General features: G+C 40.3%; 2 protein-coding genes across 3 annotated transcripts; one reads left to right on the plus strand and one right to left on the minus strand.

The window, feature by feature from the left end:
* Positions 1-69: 69 nt before the first annotated feature.
* LOC132261259 (locomotion-related protein Hikaru genki) lies at positions 70-22,167 on the plus strand. Of its 2 annotated transcripts, XM_059759978.1 has the most exons (11): positions 70-91; positions 642-836; positions 4,152-4,709; positions 7,530-7,766; positions 8,130-8,227; positions 15,216-15,378; positions 15,959-16,267; positions 16,413-16,556; positions 16,620-16,829; positions 19,606-19,794; positions 20,412-22,167. In XM_059759978.1, the coding sequence occupies exons 2-11, from the start codon at positions 680-682 to the stop codon at positions 20,621-20,623; spliced, it is 2,277 nt and encodes a 758-aa protein (XP_059615961.1). In that variant the 5' UTR covers positions 70-91; positions 642-679; the 3' UTR covers positions 20,624-22,167. The 2 variants fall into 2 exon arrangements, with proteins under 2 accessions (XP_059615961.1, XP_059615960.1); XM_059759977.1 differs by lacking the exon at positions 70-91 and having other exon boundaries at positions 550-836.
* Positions 12,674-14,594, minus strand: LOC132261268 (uncharacterized). Its single transcript, XM_059759994.1, has 3 exons — positions 14,372-14,594; positions 13,256-13,583; positions 12,674-13,096 (listed from the first exon to the last, which is right to left on the minus strand). Exons 1-3 carry the CDS (start codon positions 14,478-14,480, stop codon positions 12,970-12,972), a joined length of 564 nt encoding a protein of 187 aa, XP_059615977.1. The 5' UTR covers positions 14,481-14,594; the 3' UTR covers positions 12,674-12,969.
* Positions 22,168-22,217: the final 50 nt, after the last annotated feature.

A 22,217-nucleotide genomic window follows, 5' to 3' on the forward strand; every position in this document is an offset into this window, starting at 1 on the left:
AGTGCGAACAGTCAGTCGCAGATGGGATTCCGCGCGAAGTGGTCGCATCACTGTCACCCTGGGCATCATCCCTGACTGTGTGCTTTCACTGGTGCCACCGGAATAGTTTGTGCTAATTGAATTAATTCCACCAGCACTGTGTGGTCACTTTGTCCAATCATTCTCCAGCACATTCCCCCAAATAGTCCAATGGACAGATAGGCAAACAAGTGGGTGGCTAATTGGACTTGATTGTTTCTCGCTGGAGGGCGAGAAAATTGCGTGAATTTTCCGCTGAGGAGGTGAAATTATTAGAAAACTTTCAAGGCTTCTCCCCTTGTGCCACACTCTCATATTTTTGTCTCCGGGCCGAAATTGTTTTCTCCCTCTCCTCCTTTTTTGGCATTCGCATCCATCCCATGAGGGATCCAATTCGGGACGGTGAGCTGGAGGATCCTGGAGAAAAACTACACTTCTAATTGAGAGATAGAAAATGTGCGATGGAGTAAATTTTGTGTCCAACACGCAAAAGTTGATCTCAATTAAATGTGGTATCTTTGCTATCATTAATCCTTAAGCCACTGTTGTCAGTTGGTTTTTTTCCTCCTCCCCCTCTTCTGCTGCCCCTCGTGTGCTCGTGTTGCGAATCTTATCACTGAAAGTGGGTGAAAGGACTGACAAAAAGCGGACGAGTGAGAAGATGAAGGCGTCTGTGGGGAGAAAAAGTGGCCGGAGTGTTGAAATTTGTTCAATTCTCATTCTGATGATTGCTACAAAATGTTTGGCATCATCATCGTCCACATCGTCGGAGGAGGAGTCCACTGAATCCACAGAGTTCACATCCACCATAGAGCCGGGTAATGAAATCATTCTCTCACTTCTATATGTGTGCTTTCGCGGTATGCTCGCTCCCCTTTCATTTCACATGCCCATACCATTTATGCATCCCGCATCACTATCACGAGGAATTTATCTTAATTGACGATTAGGTGTATTTTTTAAATGGACCCAAAAATACCTCTGTATCCTCAAAATTCTGCGTATTATGTTTGCTTTATCTCTCTCTGAATGTTTTCGGCATGGCTGCATGAGCTTTACGTGATGAATTTCTCTATACACGTTTTATTATGATAAAGAGTGAGGTAGGAAAAAAAAAATCAGACAAATTCATCAATAGACGTGACTAAAATTATTTCGCCTAATTTACCCACAAATTCCGTGGTGGATTTTATAAATTTTGGGTCGAAGGGTGAAATTTCAGGAGGGAATTTTGCAATTTATAGCGGGAAATGCGAAATATTTTAATCACTGCAAAACATCCAATGATTTATAGATGGAATTAAAATTATCGTGATTATCTTTGAATTGGTTTAGTGACACAATTTATTCTCATATGACTAATCAATCTGCTGTAATTAATTTTACTTCTTTTTCCCATCGGTAATTTCAGTTTGGATAAAGAGAGGGAGACCAAATATTTGACCAATGTCCATGGGTGTGCGGAAACCAATCAACAAACACTTTCGCGAAACCATTTATGTTCCAATTTACAATTCATTTCAATATGAATCGGTTTTATTTGGATATTGATAGGATAATTAATTTTGTGTGAACACAAAACAGTGTCACACCTTTTGAAACGCAACACTGAGCCTTTTTTTCCGCGTTAGAAATATAACACTGCAAAAGTGGGATCTAAAATACTGAATATTTATGCATTTAGATTTGATCGCCAGATTAAATATAGTTGAAATGCTTTTGTACGGTAGATTTTCAGTGCAGAAGAGCGCAAAAGAATGTTATGCAGTAGTATTGCGAGGAGAAAAAAAGCACGCGAGGGTAGATTTTTATACACTCCACTCGTTTGCAAAATAATTCATGGTGCAGAGGCAATATAGGGATATATGAAATTGTTGAACAATGCGAGGCTTGAAGAGGGCGGCATGTATCCATTTGCTGGTGTAGTCTATTTGGCGAAATAATTTATTGATGATCACATGATACTAATTTCATGTTAAAACCCAACTCATTTTGTTTTGAAAATGCCTGTATTTAGTAGGAGTGTCAGACAAATACCATTTCTCGCAGGCGATATCAAATATCCAATGTTGGGAAAGTCCAGTGTGTGTGTGTGTTGTAATTTATGGGTGGCATTGCGAGGGGGTGGGACAAAGGGGTGGTGGCGAGATTTTAATTCAAAAAGTTTAACACACCAACTCTACGATTAAATTTTGTTCCCCAGCTCGCCAGAAAGTTGATGAAGTAGGAAATATTAAAGGCGTCAGGAAAATGTGAAAATGCTAAAATAGATATAAATTAAGTGGAGTACTTCCCCGGTTGAAACATTCAAACAACTCACAACTGAAATTAGTCACTTTGAACATAGTCACAAGGGCGCGCGCGACGGGAGGTGGCATGCCAACACTTTCCGAAATGTTGTAAATTTTAATACTCCACATTGCTACAAAAGTCCAAAAGCGATTCCTTTTTTTCTCCCTTTCGCCATTTCCCCATCAAGCACCGCCGCGGGGTGCAACACAGAGAGTCCCTCCAATTAATCAACAAATGGGGCGCACGAGGCAGAGAGAGAGATGATGGAAATGATTCTAAAGTCCCTCATTCACAGCGGAATTATCATTCTCTCGTCTGAAGGGAAACATCATTAAATCTTCGGCGATGCATTAATTTTTTTTTCTCCACCCCTGGAGAACAATGAGAGACAAATCCTCGCGCAAAAGCTGGCGAGCATTTCTCACGCCAAGAGCTCGCGATTTTATTCAGCCATAGCAACATCCAGTGGACACACATAAAAACTAGGAGATGAAATATCTCTTCGGAATGTTTGCATGTGGAAAATGTTTCGTGATTTAAGTCCTGAGTGAAATTTGCATTTCTGGGTCACGAACTAATTACCAAAGCGGGGTGGGCAAAAATCCTGCAAAGAAATTCGCCATGCAAGCGAGAGATCTCAAATAAATTTTCTCAACTCCCTGGAAAGGCAACTAATGGTTGAAAATAATCCAATAATTTTACCAATCCTCGCTTTTTCCATAGCAGCATGGCAAAAAAGTAGAGAGAGAGAGAGAAGAAGAACTCGTGTGCAAACATATTGAAGGGGATTTGAGATTAATTCGATGCGAAATCCTCAAGCTTAGAGTGGTATTTCGGGGTGGCTTCATGTTTACCTTTTGGCAGACAGATTAAAATATCATCTTTACCCTTACCTAATGGGAATCAAAGTCATTTTAAGAGAAATTTCCTGGGAAATGTATTGGGTCAAAGGTCGTACATCATATTGATTAGTTTGCCCATATATTCACCATATAGTACAATTAGAGGCGACAGCGTCCATGACAGTGTTTCCGAAGGATTAGAAATGCATTTTCTCTCGCGCGGCTGATGCTGAAATAATTCCCTGGCACTCCAATTGTTTGTATTTTGAGAATTTATAGAGTATATTTCATCATACCGATGGTTGGTAAAAGCTTTGCTGAGCATTTAGTAGAAATTTCATTCTCCACAATTCCATTAGGAAATTACGCTCTGTCACCATTCATGTCTGCATGTATCATGAATTTGAGCTGTTAAAATTTTCTAAAATCTACACAAAAGTTATACCCTAAAAGGGGAGTGAAATAATTTACAAAGTATGGGATTTGTGCCAAGATTTTGAGTGCTCTTCTCCCTTTCTCTCTCTTTTTCTCTCTCGTTTCTTTGTATCCGTCTATTGATTGACATTCAAGACGGAATTTTATTAAAAATTGATGTTGACATGGTGAAAGTGGAAACCCTCTAACTCTGACTGGGGGTGAAGTTTGCAAACTCCTAAAGAGTGAATAACTTTCTAACTTTAATCATAATAATAATTTTAAATTTGTCGGAAAGAAAATTAATTGGGGTCATTTAATGTCTGGAGTTATATCAATTTGTTACAGTCCTTAGACAACAATGTGAATTTTGATGGGATGAAGATAGAATAGATGGAAGAATGTAAGAAAGTTTTCCGTGAAATGTGTTGCAATGTGATAAGATGCATGCAAATATTTCAGCCATAAATTTCCATTGAGCACTCTACTTTATCATCATTTCCGTATTTAGCGGGGGTGAATGCATGAGAGAATCATCCACTGACATGAAGACTAATTCCTTCCTATGCTCTCACGTTCATGCAGATGCGGCTCCCGGATGCAATCCGCCGAAGATAGTGAGGCCGGTGCGCGAGGGCACCAGCACTGCTGCACCGATAATGTCCATCGAGACGACGACCATCTACCTGCCGGAAGATTTCACCACGGCGGATTTGGAGTTTGTGGACGCGAAATCCTTCGTTGAGCCCTCAGAGTCGCGCTACACCAACTTCTCGCCGTACTCGCTGAACCAGCAGAAGAGTCGCGCCAAGAGGCGACGTCGCAGGGGGTTGCCGGTGGTGGAGAAGGAGGCAGCCGATGCCCATATTTATATCCAATCGGCGGATTTGGTGAGCAGTCTCGCCTCGGGTGAGGCAAATAAATCCGCAGGCGAGAGTGTGTATTATGGATTGAACAACAGCGGCAAGCGGGGAGTGTTTAATGAAACATCAGACGCACATAAATCGAATGGATCAGACACAGATGCTGGTCTGCCACATCAAAGGGTGAAGAGAAAGTCGGGAAAGACCACAGGCGCGCTGAGTCGCCCCAAACCAGGACACTCGGATTCCAGCTCCAAGAGTACCAACCGGAAAATGCAAGGTAAAAGGTCACATACTCTGCCATCTCCCCTTCGCATTTGCCCTCCCCCCATACTCTTCTTTCGCACACTTTTTTGGCAACATCACAAGACGAAGTTCTCATGGTTTTCCGAGTGGCTTTGATGGTGGTGGCGAAGTGACTGGGGGCAATTTTAAAACACGCTGGGATCCATGCATAAAGCGCTCAAGTGTCTTGAAAAAGTTAACCTTTGAGAGGATGCCCCATCCACTGGCAATCTTTGGGGATATTTTCAATTAAAATCTCAGCCAAGAATGCGCATATTATAGCTGAAAAATTGTTTTCCGCCGAAGAGTTTGGGGAAAATCGTTCTCCCGCAAAATTGATTGGCCACCCGTGGAGAGCAGCTCCTTGACGGAATATGAATGTCACTAGCAGAAGGAATATATTTAAAAGACTCTCCATGACTGTGATGTGATGCTTGGAGAGTACATTTTCCAACTACTCATGGTGAATATTATGGGGACACAGAGAAAGGCTATTTTGTGGCATATTCGGGCGCGGTGATCTGCACATATATACACAAGGAGAGCCACAAAAGGAAGCTCGAGTGCAAATAGTTTTCAATTAATCTTATCACTCGGAGCTCCGTCAGAGGGACTTTCTCTAAGGTTCATCATCTCCATGAGATGAGAGAACAAATTGACTCGGTTTGCCGGGGCTTCTGTCTGTTCTGTGTGAAACACAGCATCCCTAATTGAATCCCACCTCAAAGACATCCCATTTTTCCTGACACACACCACACACATAAAATCCTCGGGGCCTACAAAATCGCACTCACTGCTCGTCTCGAGAATGTTGGTGAGACGCGCGAAGAAGGAGGAAAATCAAGATAATAATTTTGGCAATATATACTATAAATAATTCTCCCACTCTTTCCAGAAAGAGAGTCGTTTGAATTAATAGCCCAACCCACACACATTTCCACTCAATATAGCCGCAATTAATATCTAATAAGTGAAAATAATTCACGGAATATTCCTATTGTTGGTAAATGATGGTGTGAGAAGACATAAAAATCTCTGTGCAATTTAGTCCCGCCACGACTTCACGCCCGGGAAGGAAAGACTTTGGAGACGATTTCAATTTAAGTTTTATTACTTTGTCAATGAACAAAGTATTTCACAGCTTAAATGCTCCTCTCTACACAACATCATCACCCATTTCACCGTCTCACCCTTCTTTTGAACATGATACTCACTCTTCTCACCCTTCGACACACTTCACACTGGTGGCGTGGCAATTTTTCTACGCCACTTTTCCAGCTGTATTTAAATAAGGATGTTACCAACATTTCAGCTATTATTCTTTCGGCACTTGATAATGTAGGGGTTTTTGGCACTGAAACTCATGCAAATTGAATTACAATTGAAGTGCACATTTTCGGTTTTATTGTTCATATACACATAATGTTCAGACAGAAATTTCATTGGCCTTTGTCTCAAATTGATGATTGAATTCCATGCATTTGGTGCAAAGAGAGATACGAATAATTTTTCCACCCATAATGTTAGCAATATTGCAGACAATTATCGGAATAACATGTTAATTTAGCCTCTCGTTTGGTTTTCCAGTCATTTCCATCAGTTGCAATTATGATAACATAAATTTTACATTATGGTTTAGCTTTTAGTATAATTATTAATCTGTGTTTCAATGAGCCCAAAAAAATTGGGCTACTCGTATAGTTCCAATTATTGTGCACTAAATGGCAAACCCGAGAAAGTTATGTTCAGAAATCTTAGACGATACCTTAGGTGTAGACTTTTCCCCTCGTTAAGTGAACCTCGCATTATTAGTTGGACTGAGTAAAGTTCTGAAGATAGCGAAGAGTTTTCAGGGCAGCAGTCTTGTGTGTATAATTAAGGAAAATACAACATACTCAATTTTCGGGACTGTGATTCTCAGAAATCCTTTTTTCGGCACTCCAATATGGGGATCGTGTTTGAATCCTTAAAGGACTTCTCACACCTAAGCAGTGTTGTTTATTTATAAACCTGTCTATCTCTTTATGTATAATGAGGCAAAACAAGTCTGGTAAATGTAATTAGATACAAACAAGTGAGTAATTTCATTAGTTACACGCACACAAGATGGTACAGATTGACGCGTAATTTATCACCATACGCCAAGCATACGTACTTTTTGCCTGGAAACATCAGAGAAAATCGTTATTTATTAATGAAAGTCGCTTGAAGATGTTTTCTCCCGCGTACTAAATTGCTGCTTAAGATTGAGCCCATCCTGACTCTGGGGTGTGTGTGTGGTGTGAGACAAAGAAATACGAATTGTACACCATGGAATGAAAAGGCGTTGATTTGACGATGGGGCGCGATGGGGAGAGTCACATCGCCCTTCCAACTGTTGGAAAATTATTGACATTGCTCTTCTATTCTGTTAAACATTCCACCCCCGTGAGCATTTATTGGGTGGCACTGGGGCGGAGGAGAGACCTTTTGTTGTGCATGCATGTGAGGCGAGAGAAAAATGGGATTTAATTTGAATGAGCTGCCAGAGCGGCTGAGGAGCTGGGGTGGACTGTTAATAGAATTACAGCCATTGAGGACTTGACGACAAACTTCTCAGTATGAACTTTATCGAACGTGAAGGGGAAGTCAAGAGCTGAGATTTCCTCGAGAGTTTAGTGAAAAATTGAGGAAAGTTTCTCGGAAAGATATTTTGCATAGTATGTAGGAGAGGAGGTACTTACAGTGTATCCAAATCCCATTGTGTATTACATATTTCCTGAGAAAGAGCAGAGAACATCCATTTGATTTTGCTCCTTGTTTGTGCATTTTGCAGTTGGACCTGATGATGGCAGCGAAGATCATAGATTACCCTATCCGGGTGAGTATTCGGAGTCGGAGGAGGAGGAATCTGAGGAGGATGCCGAGGAGAAGGAAATCAATCAGTTCCGCATCGTGAGCGAGATTCGCTTTCCGAGCGAAATTGGACCACTTGGCGATCGAAGGCTATGCAAGATTAAGTGTATTAAAGGAAAGTGGGTTGGACCACTATGCGCTGCATCATTGGACGAAGGTACTGGTGCAATTTATCCAAATATTAGAGAGTTTATTTATCAATTGAGACATCTACAACTTGATTTTCCCATCAAACTTGCCAAAACAAATAAACTTTCCACCCTCGTGGCGCAAGGGAAACTTTAAGCCCCTCTGCCTCACTCCTGTACCTGGGTGTGATACACAGCCAAGAGGAAGACATTACGCAGGGTAGGGGGCGATGTTTCCCTTTAAAGCCTCATAAATTGACTTATTTTTTCCTCAATCACTTCTATTGTTATTCTTTTTATGGGATTTTTTATGGCATAATGTTGAATTCCCCCCTTTCTCTATCTTTTTTCTTTTCTGCAATATCATATTTTTAAATGGAACTTCCCGGCAGACGAATACGGAAATTTCAAATTTCAACCACTCTACAAAAGCTGTCACGTCAATCGGATTCCACCTCATTTACTCTTGAGCTACAGAAATGTTTCAGTGGTGAGTGAAAGGGTGACTGTGGGCTGAAGGAATATGTATTGAACAACAGCAAAAAATAATAGAGGATATTTTGTGGAATATCTCTCGCTCGGCACCCCCCAAAACCATATGCTCTGCCGCTTCTCCCGTCCCTTCTGGGGCATCCTCGAAAAATCCTTGTGTATTGTGTTCCTTCTTCACCCATGCGAAGGCAAAAGCTGCAAAGATTTTCGCCCATCGTCGCAATTACTTATGCGAAAATCTTCTAATTAGTATAATTTAGAGTTAATGAACTTTCTGCATGTAAATTTATGTTTATTGCCTCGGTGGGCATTAGCGTTCGTCTTTTTTCTCGCGCGTCCTCATCTATTTTAAATCTCCCCTGTTGAGCTCTTCAAGCGCATATTTTGGAGACTTTGAGAAGACTTTCTTATCAAAATACCAACGTGGGAGGCATTGGGAACTTTCACCCTGTGAAGAGGGTTTCTCAGTCCACTTGGCAGAGTCACCGCATGCTTTCGCAGTCGCGAGTGGAAGAGATAAATTTCAATATGTTCCACTGTGCGCGCCAGTGGTATATCTGAGTGAATTTTTCATTCTTGTATAAACATTTTGATATGTTTCCCTCCCACACTGCCATTATTTTTAAACCCACCGCATTTTCTCTCTGACTGGTCAAACGAATATTTGTGGGGGATGAAATGACGTTGATGCTGAAACATTTTTATGATGCTGCGAGTTCATGAAGAGCTTGGCACTCTGTGGGAAATAATAATATGGATGAAAGAGGCTCAGTGTAATGTGTCTGCAACAAGCGTTTAAGGGCAGTGGAGTGAGAAATGTTGCCACGGACATTGTATTATTTCCTGCAAAGTCTCTCAAATTACATTTATACATTTGCTACTGACTTTATGAAAGGGGTTGAGAATGTCGCGCAAAATTCCTATGAAATATAATATGAATGTACTAAGTATAGTTTTTCTGCAGAGATGTGTTTTTTTTCCTTGAGAATGGAAACCTCTTGGTTATTATTTCCCTCAAGAGGAATCACAATGTGACTATGAATTGTCTGTGGGCTATATAGAAGAGAGTCAAATAATTTTATCATTGCACATAACATTTACTTATGTATCTCTTTTTATTTATATCGTGTACTTTTTTTCATAAAACTTTTCCCTCCCCTTGTGTGCTGTGAGTGTGTGTGTGTGTGTATATGTGTGTGCCTTGTTTTTATGAAGCAAAAGAACTTCACTGAATTTTAATAACAGGTGAAACTCATCTGTAATCTTTCCCTTTTTAAGACAATATTTCTCCCCAAAGTGCCATGAAGTGTAGCTGTTCTGTCTTCACATCTTTTTTTTCGTCTTAGTGTTGCTGAGAGAAATATTTTGTGAAATTATCATGCGAAATTTTTACATAAAATATTACATTATATTCAAATTGTAAGACATCACTTCATACAGACAAAGGAGAATTTTATTATGTTTGTGCCCCGTAAAGTGAGGGGTGGTGAAAGGGACGAAGTGAGAGGGAAATTTAATGAATACCAGGCTGTTTTTATTCTCTGATATTGTGGTGAATATGCTGCAGACTCTTTTTTTTCTTCTTCTTCATCTCACATGTATTCTCGGAGTAACTTTTTTTCCGGAGGGGGAGAGAAGAGAGGAAAGGAATATATGTAGATGCCCTTTCCGCCCTCCTGGGGTGCAAACAGAGGGAAAAATGTGAGAGATACCCGGAGAGCCTGGGAGCATAATCTTTTGGGGCACGGAAGAGAGCTCTTTAATTGGGTGATTTTTTATGACTGACACTGGGGGATTTTTTATGATATCACGCAAAGTATCTCTCGGTGAGAAATTTTACAATATCAAAAATTGCACAATGGTTCTCACCATTCCTCGCCCACCCATATCAGCACGATATATTTAATATGAGGGCTACACTCTAGCATTCCACATTGCCCATAAATAATCAAAATTAAGTGAAGTGTGTGTATGGCTGGGAGAGATACATTCCCTTTTTTGCCAACCACACAGATGTACTTGATTGTGGGCCCCAAATGGACTATTGTGAACTTTTCCCTCGACATTGACTTCCTTGCCATTTCTCTTGGAGTCTCTCTGCGTGGTATTCCCCATTGTTATAAAAGGATTACTGGAACTTTCTTATGCTATTAATAAGTTTCGCTCAGCTTACGCATTTCCTCTCTGTCGTATCAATTACATTGGAGGAGAAAAGTCTCATGTTGCAGAAAAGGATTTCTCAAGCATCTCCACACTCCAGAGTCGAGGGGGTGAAATTATTGATGTCGAGTGAGGATTCTCTTGTATTGCTATTCTATGAGGTGACTCACCCATTCTCCTTTGCAATTTTTCAAGAAGCCAGCTACTTTATATAAATACAGAAATTGATTGAAGAAAGCAAAGGGAGCAAGAGTGTTTTCCGGAACACAGACGCAATTTCGCATCCATCGAGGAAAAATACGAGGGAATTGGAGGAAAAGCGATGAAACCAAATGAATGAGAGGTTGAATTATTGGCGATGGGGCACAATGCAATGCAGGCAAACACCTTTTCCAATTCTCTCCCTCGTCGAAATTGCGGGAGAGCTGTAAAAATTTTTCCCCGGAACTTTGTGCTGATCAGAAAGCTGAGAGCATTAGGGATTTCGTGGTGAATTTATTGAAGGTCATTTGTTCACGAATTTCCCAGCTATACAGTTAGCGAAACATGATTGGAATCACCTGCTGTGTATAGTGTAGGCTTCCTTATCCTTGAGACCATACATCATTGATTTTGAGATTTAGATAAATGAAACAAATTTCGTAGCCCAATGAGAGGATCACAATTTAAGCGGGGATATTAAGTAGATGTTGAGCGATTTTCTATTCACACTTTAATGATTGTATATACATGGCGGTATAGTTGTTATTAAAGTTTCTTTAAGTGTAGTGCTTCTATTTTATCAGCACGAAAGTCTGGTGGCACGCAAAATTTTCCGTATATTTTGAACATTGTGGAGAAAATGGAGAAAACAAATGTTGTGTATATTGATTAAATTTCAAAAATAGCACCACTTTCTGGGGCTTGTTGTGTGCTCACCTTGTGAATTTATGCGACAGAGCAAAATGCAGTTGGTGTGTTCGATATCCTTATCTGCTTTAGTGGCTCGAGTCAATTTCATCGCTCGATGCTCTTCGGGGGTGATAATAGAAAAATTCCGTTGAGACAATATTCCCAGTCTGGTGCTCCAGCAAAAACAATTCAGTGGAAACAGTATGTTGCAAATTAAATTTTCTCTCTGTTTCTTTTTATTAAAATTAATTGTTGAATTTGTTATTATATGGTTTTCGGACAGAAGTCTTGGGAGTCCACAGTCTGTTTGAATTAAATGGGGAAAATTTGCAAGGGATGAGCTGTGGAGGGTTGAAAGGAAAGGAAGGAGTTGTAGAATTTATAGGTCCTTGCAAAAGTTCATAAACACGAATTGTTCTGCACTGAGTGCTGAGAATGGAATGGGAAACTTCCCGTTCGCAACAGAGGTTCAGTTTGGTGTATTTTATTTTCTCTTGGTAGGAAGAAGCTCTTGAATAAAATTAACACACTTTTTCGTGCGCCCAAGTCTCGAGCAAAAGATGTAGTGCTAAAGCGGGGAGGCTTAGAGTTTGCCTCCACTTTTGGGTGAACATATCTCTCTTTGATTTGAAAGTGGAACGAAAAGTTGTTATGTAAACTGAGGAGAGAAATATCAAAGGGATTATTTGTACTACATAGAAAAGGGGCTTTATGGTCAGAAGAAGCTGAATTTTAATTTGTTTCACATTATTTCACAGGGGGTGAGGATTGACCTCGAGAAAGTTGCTCAGGTGGGTTTTTTAGATCAGAGGTCATCATCGCAATTCTTCTTAATTCCCTGTTGATTTTACTTTTTGAATTAAAACGGGGCGTGAATAAGCAAATTGGGCGGTATATATTTTCCCCTCAAACCCCCAAATTCTCGAATGGCTTTAAATTTACTGGGATTTCTCTCAATGATGTGTGTAGGAGATACGCTGAAATGATTGATGGTGGGAAGTTTTCAATAAAGAAAATCGTATGTTAGGCGATGAATGGAGAGAAGGGATTTTCTGTATGGTAAAATCCACCCCTAATACTTGCATTCTATCATAAACCATTTTTCAAGTCATCCGGAACAGTCCCAGCAGTGAAATATTTCTCTTTTGTGGAAATCTCCACCAGATCACCTTATAAATGTGAGTGATACTGAAAAACTCCACCCGCTCCACCTTTCCTATATATATACATATTGGGGGAGTGGGAAATGCTCGATGGGAATCACTTTTTATTAGAAAATTTACTCATTTCACCACAATGCCACTCTTTCAGGGTTTTGAGCGGGTCTGATCCATCCCAGCTTCAGTCCACCCACGTCCTGTGGTTTACGGTTGAAGGTTGGTCTTTCTCTCTCTCTCTCTGTCATCAGAAAAATGATTTATTGCTCAAACCTATATAGCATTCAATTACAATTTCCACTCCATTATATTCCCTTTTCTATACATATTTAAGTTGTGCCACAAATTATGTCAATTTTCTGATTTTCTTATGTAATATTTGAATTTTTAATGCCCCGCCGTGTTCGTTACTCGCTCTTCTGCGACACCCGCCGGCGGCTCTTTGATGTATTGGACGCTTTAGAGTTTTTCATCCTGACTCCTGCTCCTGCTCCTCCTCCTCTTCCTCTTCCATTAGTGTTGAGATTGAAGTTTACCTTTTCATGTCACTCTTTACGTGCATAATTTCGATACTTCCTGTGTGAGGATTTACGCTTACGTAGAAGTTTACCGAGAAGGTGACTTGTTTGACCAATTTGCAACTTTCCACACTTCCCATTCTTTGATGTCAATAGTGTGTGTGAGTGTGTCGGAGGTCCGCACGGGATGATGATGGGATTGCATGGCGAGGCAGAGAGAGAATGAGAAAAAGGAAAAAATCGATTAAATATATAAATAGAAAAAGTCTTTTCGGGATTCAATGAATGTCTCCAATATACTTATGGGATTCTTCCGGCACAATATTTGGCTTCAGTGTGACGTGATTCGGGGTGCTATTTTTCACATAAACTTGCGACTTTTCATCAATTTCGTGAGATGGTTGCTCCGCTCCTGGCGTCGTGGCGTCATTTGCCGCATTCTCCTCATGATTCTCAGTTCCAAAAGGACGAGATATTTGAATATCCCCATTCTCATCGAGATTGCACACATTTAGAATGTCCTCGTCGCTCTCGTTCCACAATTTGTACTGATCCAACTCCTCTGGGGTGTAGTAGGTGATGTAGTCGGGGTATTGACCGTGGACCACGTAGTAGCAGCACGCCTCGACTGTTGATAAAGCGCGAAAGGGGGAGGCACAGGGAGAGAAATATTAAGATTTATTGCGTGAAATTAAATCCCCAAATAATTTCCTAAGAAACACTCAAAGATTCAATGGTATTTCACACTCGGTTACATCGCAATTTTCCGCGGAGAATTCAAAAGTATTTCCCCCTGGACTGTTACAGCCGTTCAATTTTGGTCCAGTGAATTTTACTGCTTATTGCAAAAGGGCTTGTCATTTTTCACAAATTTCCTTCAATAGCACTCGCTGGTCACACAGACAAATCGAATTTGGGAGAGAGACAGGGCTTCACGAGGCGCAGAATGTCTTTCTATTCTAGTTTTATGAGCCATGAAATATTCTTGTTATTTATTCTATTACGTAGAAAATTGCCTCAGACGGGTAACCATGATTTAGTGACACGCTTTGATGGAGATTTGTAATACAAAGTGTGTGCATGAGGAATAATCCCCTATATATACATGGTGTGGAAAGGAAATTTGGTGGGATTTTAGGGGATGGTTTCAAGATTTTTGTCACGTACTGTACACCAATATTGCTTCCGTTTGTCCGGTACTAATTAAAAATTTAATATTTCACTCTGGAAGGCAAACGTGGCAAGAAATTCCAATATCCATGATACTCCCAGTGTTATTTCATGCTTCTAATCTCTTCTAAATATTGCAGCACTTTTTGCTGATAGAAATCTGGTACATGAGCAAGAGAAGTTTGTGATCATCTGACAAACCCCTTGATTAATTCTAGAGAATCTCTTAAACCCTGAATTTATTACGTCTTCTCGATACTCTGGACTTTCGGACTCCCACGGTGCCAGAGAGCAGTGCCATGAGGATTACGAGGGCCAAGACTGGTCGAATTATTTGATGGAGACTCTGTCTCATTTTAATTTCATGATATAGTTCTGCACATTAAACAGTCCACTCAATTTTTATGCACAGCACTTTTTTTTCGCCCAACTACAGCAGCGGAATGATTGAAACAGAATGCGACTGTGGGGAAAAATGGGGGGGAAACGAGCAATTACGGAGACAAATGATTATTGCTTCTCACACACAGTGCAAACAGTCGTGAATAGGTCTAATTTCATTAGAATATAAAAATATTTTACTACCCCCAACAAGGCACTATTTTTTGCCATATGGAGAAAAACTAAAATTTTGTATCCAACCGACTCGGGAGAATCAATTTTTATGTTGTATGAATAATTTAGCTTAGTGGGTAATTTATTATGGCGTGTATATGTGCTTTTTTTCTCTCTGTGTTTCTTTTCCATATTTATTATAACTTTTTCCCCGTCACACTATTCACAATGCGGTCTCACACTCTGTGACGTGGTGAAATTCGCTCACATTATCGATTGTGTATGTGGGGAATCCCTTTTTTCTCCCGCATGAAAAATGGCTCAAATGAATTCATGCTCAGACACGCAAATATTTACTAAATGCTTGATAAATCCTCTCCTTCAGTCCCCATGAGTGGCGAGCTGTGGGCGCCTCGAGAGATGGGATAATTGTTATTAATTTCTGGGTGGGCTGCTGCTTCTGCTTTTCACACCATCGCAATATGTCTCTTCCGTGCAAGAGCGCCCATTATGTTAATCACTGCCACCCTTGCAGACCGTCGGCTGGGATCTGCCCCACGGTCACTCACTCCAGGCCAGATGCAAGGATTTGGGCATGTACAAACTTCTGGGGGAGTCTCGTGTTTTGTGCTCCAATGGCCTCTGGGCACCACGGATGCCGTCATGTGTTCCAACAACACTTCTCACCAACTATTCAGGTGGGTGTTGGCAAAAAGAAACCATCGCCACGAGGAGACGAAGAGGGAGAGAGAGTAGAAAAGAATATAAATTTTCAAGTGGAAACTTTATGATTCTCTCCAAGAGCACAGACTTAAGGCCACGATAGATGGGAGATTTCTTTTTCTCTGTTTCTTGCGAATATATTGCTGAAGAGAATTAAGGGAGTGTGTAAAGCATTTCTATTGCCGTCAATTTGTCATGAGCTTTTAATTTATCATCACGCTAAAGTTCATGTTTCAGTAGCTCTGGAGAAATAATTAATTCAGACAAGTGTACATTGTGCTCTTGCCATCAACACTTTCATCGCTCATGCTCGGCGCTAAATCTTATTAATCTCCTATCTTGGATCTGGCTGAGATGGTTTCTGTGTAGCCTGTCTTGATGGCCATGCGAAGAAGCTCCTCGGGGGAAAAATCATCGGCTGGAAGGATGTGCACTTCTTCCCTCATATGGGGAGATTTGCATAGTCTTGCCGGTCGTTCAATCCCTCTCTCACTCTCCCTCTGGGGAGTGTGAGTGAATTTTAATAAATTGATTGAAGTCCCTCCCTCTCTGCAGATGACAGCCCACCGTCCATTCGGATAAAGGTGGGTGTGGGGTCGGGTGCCTTCGAGCCGAGTGGTGTGCTGGCAGTGCTGCCCGGCAGCACAATTCATCTCGACTGTATGTACCCGAGGCACCGTGGGACGCCAGAGTGGACATGGACGGGGTACTTTCGTCAATATCTCACAGGATGGTCCACGATGCCAGAGGAGAAGGCCACCAAGTACCGGCTGACGATAAAGGATATTCAGAATCAGGACACTGGCACCTACACTTGTGCCTCGCCACGCGGTTTGACCAACAGCATCGTGATTGTTGTCGCTGGTGAGTGGCTTTGGGTTGGATTAGTATATGTTATAGTTGAATGTGTTAAGGGAGGGAAGACCTCAACTGTTATTTATGGAGAAGTTTATCGCTGCTGTACAAGCAACTTTTTCCTTTCTACAATGCCATGACTTTGCCCTTGCAGTGTCTCAGTGTCCGATGGTGCCGGATCCGCAAGCTCCGCTTCAGCTACGTCTCGAAGGCACGAAGCTGGGCCAGAGAGCGCTCTATCGATGCCCCCTGGGATACAGTCTCGATGGAGTTGCCAATTCCACGTGTCTGGCAAGCGGTAGGATTTCACTCAATTGTCCCATAGGCACCCTCTGACAGTCTGTATCGTGTCCACACTCAGGCAATTGGTCATCACCACCACCCACCTGCCATCCAGTTCAATGTCCGTCGCTCTACCTGGAAGATCCCCACCTGAGTCTGGTGGAATTGAATACATCGGCATGGGGACGAGCTGTGTTCAAGTGCTCCTGGGGCTATCGTCTCAGCGGTCCGCCAGGCCTGGAGTGTGAACCATCTGGTGTGTGGAGTGGACCTGTGCCCCGATGCCGAGGTGTGTACATATGAGAACCCTTTTCCAACACCTCAGACTCAAGTGGATCCGTTACTGGCTCCAATGCAAATCCCACCCAAAAGTAATTGTGGTGTATAAATTCATTTACAATCTTCCCCGTGGGGATGCATTTGCCCATCCGACACTTGCGATTTCATCCACTTAATGGGGCTTCGTTCACACATATATTGGATTTTGGGGAATGCAATTTGTTGTGGCCAAATCATGTGCTAAAGCGTCCCTGCATTATTCACCTTATGGCAAGAAATAAATTGCCTTTTTCCACTACATTGCATAAAATTATTTATAGATTTGTAGAATCACGAATCGTCCACACACGAACGGTGACTTTTTAGTTGAGTTTTCTCAACTTTAGGAATTTCATGCACATCGTGTCTACTTAATGAGTGGAAACGAAGACAAACTGAATAATAATTTAAAGTCAATAAAAGTTAATGCGATAAATTGTTCTATTAGCAATGTAAACTAAGCACTGAAAGAGCTACTAAATTTATAATTTTAGAGCGTTTAAGTAAAATAACAATCACGAATATGCTGAATTTATGAATTCAACAGAAAACATTATCCAACGGTATTCAAAAGAGTCTCAAAATTGTTATTATTTTTCAGGAAAATATTGTTTGATGTTTAATAATTGAATTGAATTATTCAAATAACCAATCTATGAAACCAAGCGCAAAGAGAGAGTGTGGGACAGGCTTTCACATAGGTATACACATATATCTCATAGTAATGAATATTTAATTACTTCTGCATAATTGGTAAAAGCGGCAAAAAAAAGTACATTATTGATCAAGTATTGGCAAATTAAATGCAAACATGCTTTCAGGTTAATTCGCCGCATTAAACAGATAAACCCGTATATTGAGGTTACAGCAAAAAAAGAAAGATGTTCTTGCATTGGACGATTTTCTCGGTGTATCGGTGAAAAATTGCAAGAATGCTTTATTTGCTCCTTTGCACATACACACATCGTCATATTGGGCTTCTTCTTTCCTTTTCTTCGCCAGCTGTCGAGAGGGCGAATAATGTTAATTCATCATTTCTGACCTCAAATCAGGATAATGTGGGAAAAATGCGAAACAGAACGTGTTTAGTCGATCCATGGGATTATTTGCATAATTCTTATTTTGCATAATTTATGTAGGATGAATATTTTTCTTAGAAATATCCTCCTCGTATATCCTTAAAGCCATATACAACACCAAGTGGCTTTTTGTTCGTCTCTGCACGCGATCGATATGTCTTTAAGTGGAGGGACTTTTTTCTTCCTTTCCAAAATATTAGTGTCACATTTCCATTTAATTCAAACACATGTCATTTGCATAATGCCATTTTTGTGAATATCCATCACTGGGTGGGATATAATTTTTGGCTATGGCAAATCCCAAGCTGAAATCGAAATATTTGCATTGGCATCTTTTTGTGTCTTCTACCACAATTTGGGAGGTATCTTTTCCTATATCAATAAATTGCTTGGGAAAGGGGAAAAGCATGCAATACATTCAGAGATAGCTTTTTCCAGTTGTCACGCAGGGAAATCAATGTGAAAATTTGACAGAAAAAAGTCATCAAATAGAAAATCTCAGATCTGAAATTTAGTTGAAAGTTTAATATATCATAGTTTTGCCATTCTGAGCTTCGAATTAATATTTCTGGGTTCTATTATAGCCGGGAAAAAGTTTTTAGTGCAAAATGTGAAAAAATTCCGAATCAGAGCCAATTTAATTGGGCAGAATTTGTAAAAGATTCCGAGAATCAAATATTATTTTGCCATCAAATTAATTTCATGCTTTGGGAATCGTCAATGAATTGATCAAAGTCACGGTAATCGAATATCAATTAATATGCATTTGTAAACTAAATCCGTTGATAGAAATTTTCGATATATTAAACAGAAGTTGTTATTTTGCCATTAATTATAATAGCAACGATGATAATTAAATATCAAACATTATTTGACTCGAGAGGTGATGGGAAATTCACGGGATTTTCCACACACACTCGCGCGCGAGTGATGGTGAGGGAAAAATCCCAGGAAATTAATATAATCTTAAAGCGTAATCTCATTCAAGAGAGTTACTTTGCAAGTGAGTGATTTTCAAAGCCTGACTGATAAGATTGTAATCACTTTACACGGCTTTGTGCTCCAATGAATCCCTTTCACCGTGTCCCAACTGTGAAGCATTTTATGTTTAAATATAATAATGAAGTCTCACAAGCGATTTTCATGCGGCTGCAAATGGTAGCCAGATGTACTCTGGGTTTTTTTTCACATCTGAGAGCGTCGTTAGTGCTATTTTTCAGCAGATTTAAGCTGCGACAAGTCTTTAATGATGGTTAGTGAGGGATTGAAAAAAAGCAGTTGTGTTGAACAATTCGTCGTGATGTATGATGGTAAATGCGCCATAAAACTTCCGTTTTTTTAATACCACGCAAAAGCTTTGATTAAATCCATCAGCGTGCATGAATTATATATTTTTTATTTGATATTTTGATGGCTTTCCTCGCAAACGAGGCTCTCCAAGAATTATTTTGTATTTGAGAGCAGCTTCAGAGGAAATCCCTGTGCTCCATTATCGGCACACCCGGGGCATTAAATCAATTTCCAATTAGAGGGATGATAGGATGCAAAGAAAATTGGGTGGCTGTGGGCGGAGGGCGATGCACAACATGGGAATTAGTGGAGGGAGGGAGAGGAGTGTGTGGGAGCATTGTTGGAATAATACAAGGTGTGTCTTGTCGATTTGTACAGCAATCCAGTGTCCGCAACCTCTGGTGCCAATAAATGGTCGCATTGATGGAACAAGTGGCTCCAACAGCCAACGACGCTACCCCGTCGGCGCCCTGGTCATGTTCAGCTGCACTGAGGGGCACATCCTTGTGGGTGAAGCGAGTATTGTTTGTGCCGAAACTGGGTTGTGGTCCCAACCACCTCCGTTCTGTGAGTATATCTTTTAATTTCGACTCCACTTCGCATGAGAGCAATAAGAGAGAAAGATCCCCAACTGAGAATCGATAGATGGGATGAAGAAGAAAGTTGCGAAAATCCATATATACAGAAAGAAGGGAAGAGATACTGCACAGCCACAATTGCCGGGGAAATCTGTAACATTCAGCATTAAATTGAGGATTTCAAGTGGGAGATGAAATTCTTGGCAGACTTTTAAAACGGGAAATTGGAATTTTTTTTTGGTTGTTGTTCTAAATCAAACGATTCAAACAATTTAAAAGATTGAAAGATTGGTGTTAGATATTTTCCATATAGTATTTTGGGGGTATTTTCAATGCTCTGTTTAAAGTTCATCCTCTATTTTTTTTTGTCCTTGACTTATCTGACACAGAAGAGAAAGGGAGACAAAAAATCCCTCCCACAATAGCTGCGCTAAATTATTTCTACTCTCAATCTTCCACGTAGTTGCGATTGGTGGTCCAAATGCAGATGGGAGTAGAGCGAAAATGAAGCCAAGGGGAAAAAATTATGAAATGAATCTCTCGTGTGCTGTATGATATGCTGCTGTATGTTTGTGGTGTTGTAATTAATTATTTGTGTGGTTTTAGGTAAAGCTCAGTGTCCATACCCCGGAGATCCGCCCAATGGTTTAATCGCCCCATTGAAATTTCATTATGATCCTGGAGATTATCTCAGTATCCAGTGTCGGCCGGGCTTTGTGGAGTATGGGGCCAATGGGCCACCTGAGCGGCCACGATGCCTGCCGGATGGGAATTGGTCGTCACCTGTGCCACAGTGCAAAAACTACGAAGATGTATAGGAGTAAGGAAAATCGACATCTCCCCGAGGCGTACTATTTTCCTCAAGAGTCGTCATTCCGCTCCGGAGAGCAAGAAGAACAAGAAAACAGTGGAGAGAAAAGGCACCACATGGGCGAGAGTGGCATAAGAGATTATTCTAAAGCAAGAGCGTGAGAAGGTATTCATGTAAAAAAAGGAGTATTTTTTGTAAATTAAGCAAGCAGGGTGATAACTATATGGTTAGAATGATAGATAAAGTCCTCCTTTAGATAGTCATTCTATGAATATATAACAGAAAATCCCCCCTTTGACGCATAATCATCTCCAACAAAAGCACCAAAGCCGATTGAAATATTGACCACAGAACCATTAAAAGTATTCAAGCAGCTACTATGTGTACAAATCATCCCCAGGATCTTGGGTAATGCCATTGAGAATTTCCGGGAATTGCACAGACATTTTCAAAATTCATGACTTGCACGAGCTTTCCATTTCAATTTTTCCTTGCCAGTGTTCAGTGTGATCAAGGGGAGATTATTAGATTGGAACGTGGTGTGCAAGCATTGCTCAAAACTTTGACACTGGTTATTTTGGCACATAAATTACATACATATGTATATTTAAGGCATAAAAAAGAGCATTTTAATCTGTGCTGAGAAAATAGATGGTAAAAAATTTACATTTTTTACCAATTGTCACACAAATAATTTTCAACCATGCAGCAGAATTTGCTGTGAGGTTGTTTTTTTTTCTCAGTGTTTCAATGCTGTGTGTTCATGGGGTGAGCGACAAACGTTGTGTGAACACTATTATATGGTGAATAATGCAAAAATGCATGGCAAAGTTTATGGAATACGAAATTGAGTGATAAAATGCTCCTGCATGAATTATTTCTCTAGCAAATTTTCTCTCGTGGCATCAGCAACAATTATAACTTTATCAATATTAAGAAAATGATATTGAAAAAGTTAGCAATTGGAGAATCCATTTGAAATTGGAAATTTCAAGCATGAGCAACACGAGGTATTGTTGCAATTTAAGCTCTCGCGTTGAGTCTCCCCTTGACGTTGTTCTATTATTCAGTCTAAGTGTACAATTATTAGATAATCCACCGATAATCTCACCATGGCTTCTCTGACCTATAATCTTTGCAAAGAAAGTGACTCTAACAAAATGCATATCACCAGAGTATTTCTTCATAATCCCTCAGATGACTCAGTAATATTGTTATCACAGTGATCTATTTATCAATGAAACAAGTAGTGTATAGTCGATAGGATCTCAACAAGGAATACTAGCGATGAAATGGTATTTGAAGGCATTTTGTTAATGAGGACAAAAAATGTTGATAGTGCATTGAAAAGTATCCGGAAATTGAAAAAAAGGAAGTGTGCAGAAAATTTATGTAGCATTTTGAGATCAACACGATTGTTACATTTTGTAGTTTATATTTATAAGGAAACTATTATCCAGTATTGTGTCATATCGCTGTGTATGTTGAATAATTAAAGTAAAAGTCATTGAGATGTATTCAATAAAAGGATGTCCAAGGAAGTCCTCATAACCGTTGAAGTTTGATTTTCGCCTCTCATCGGTTCGATGTATCGGTTTCTG

The sequence above is a fragment of the Phlebotomus argentipes genome, unplaced genomic scaffold (genome assembly GCF_947086385.1).
Source record: "Phlebotomus argentipes unplaced genomic scaffold, Phlebotomus argentipes genome assembly scaffold_18, whole genome shotgun sequence".
Lineage (NCBI taxonomy): Eukaryota > Metazoa > Arthropoda > Insecta > Diptera > Psychodidae > Phlebotomus > Phlebotomus argentipes.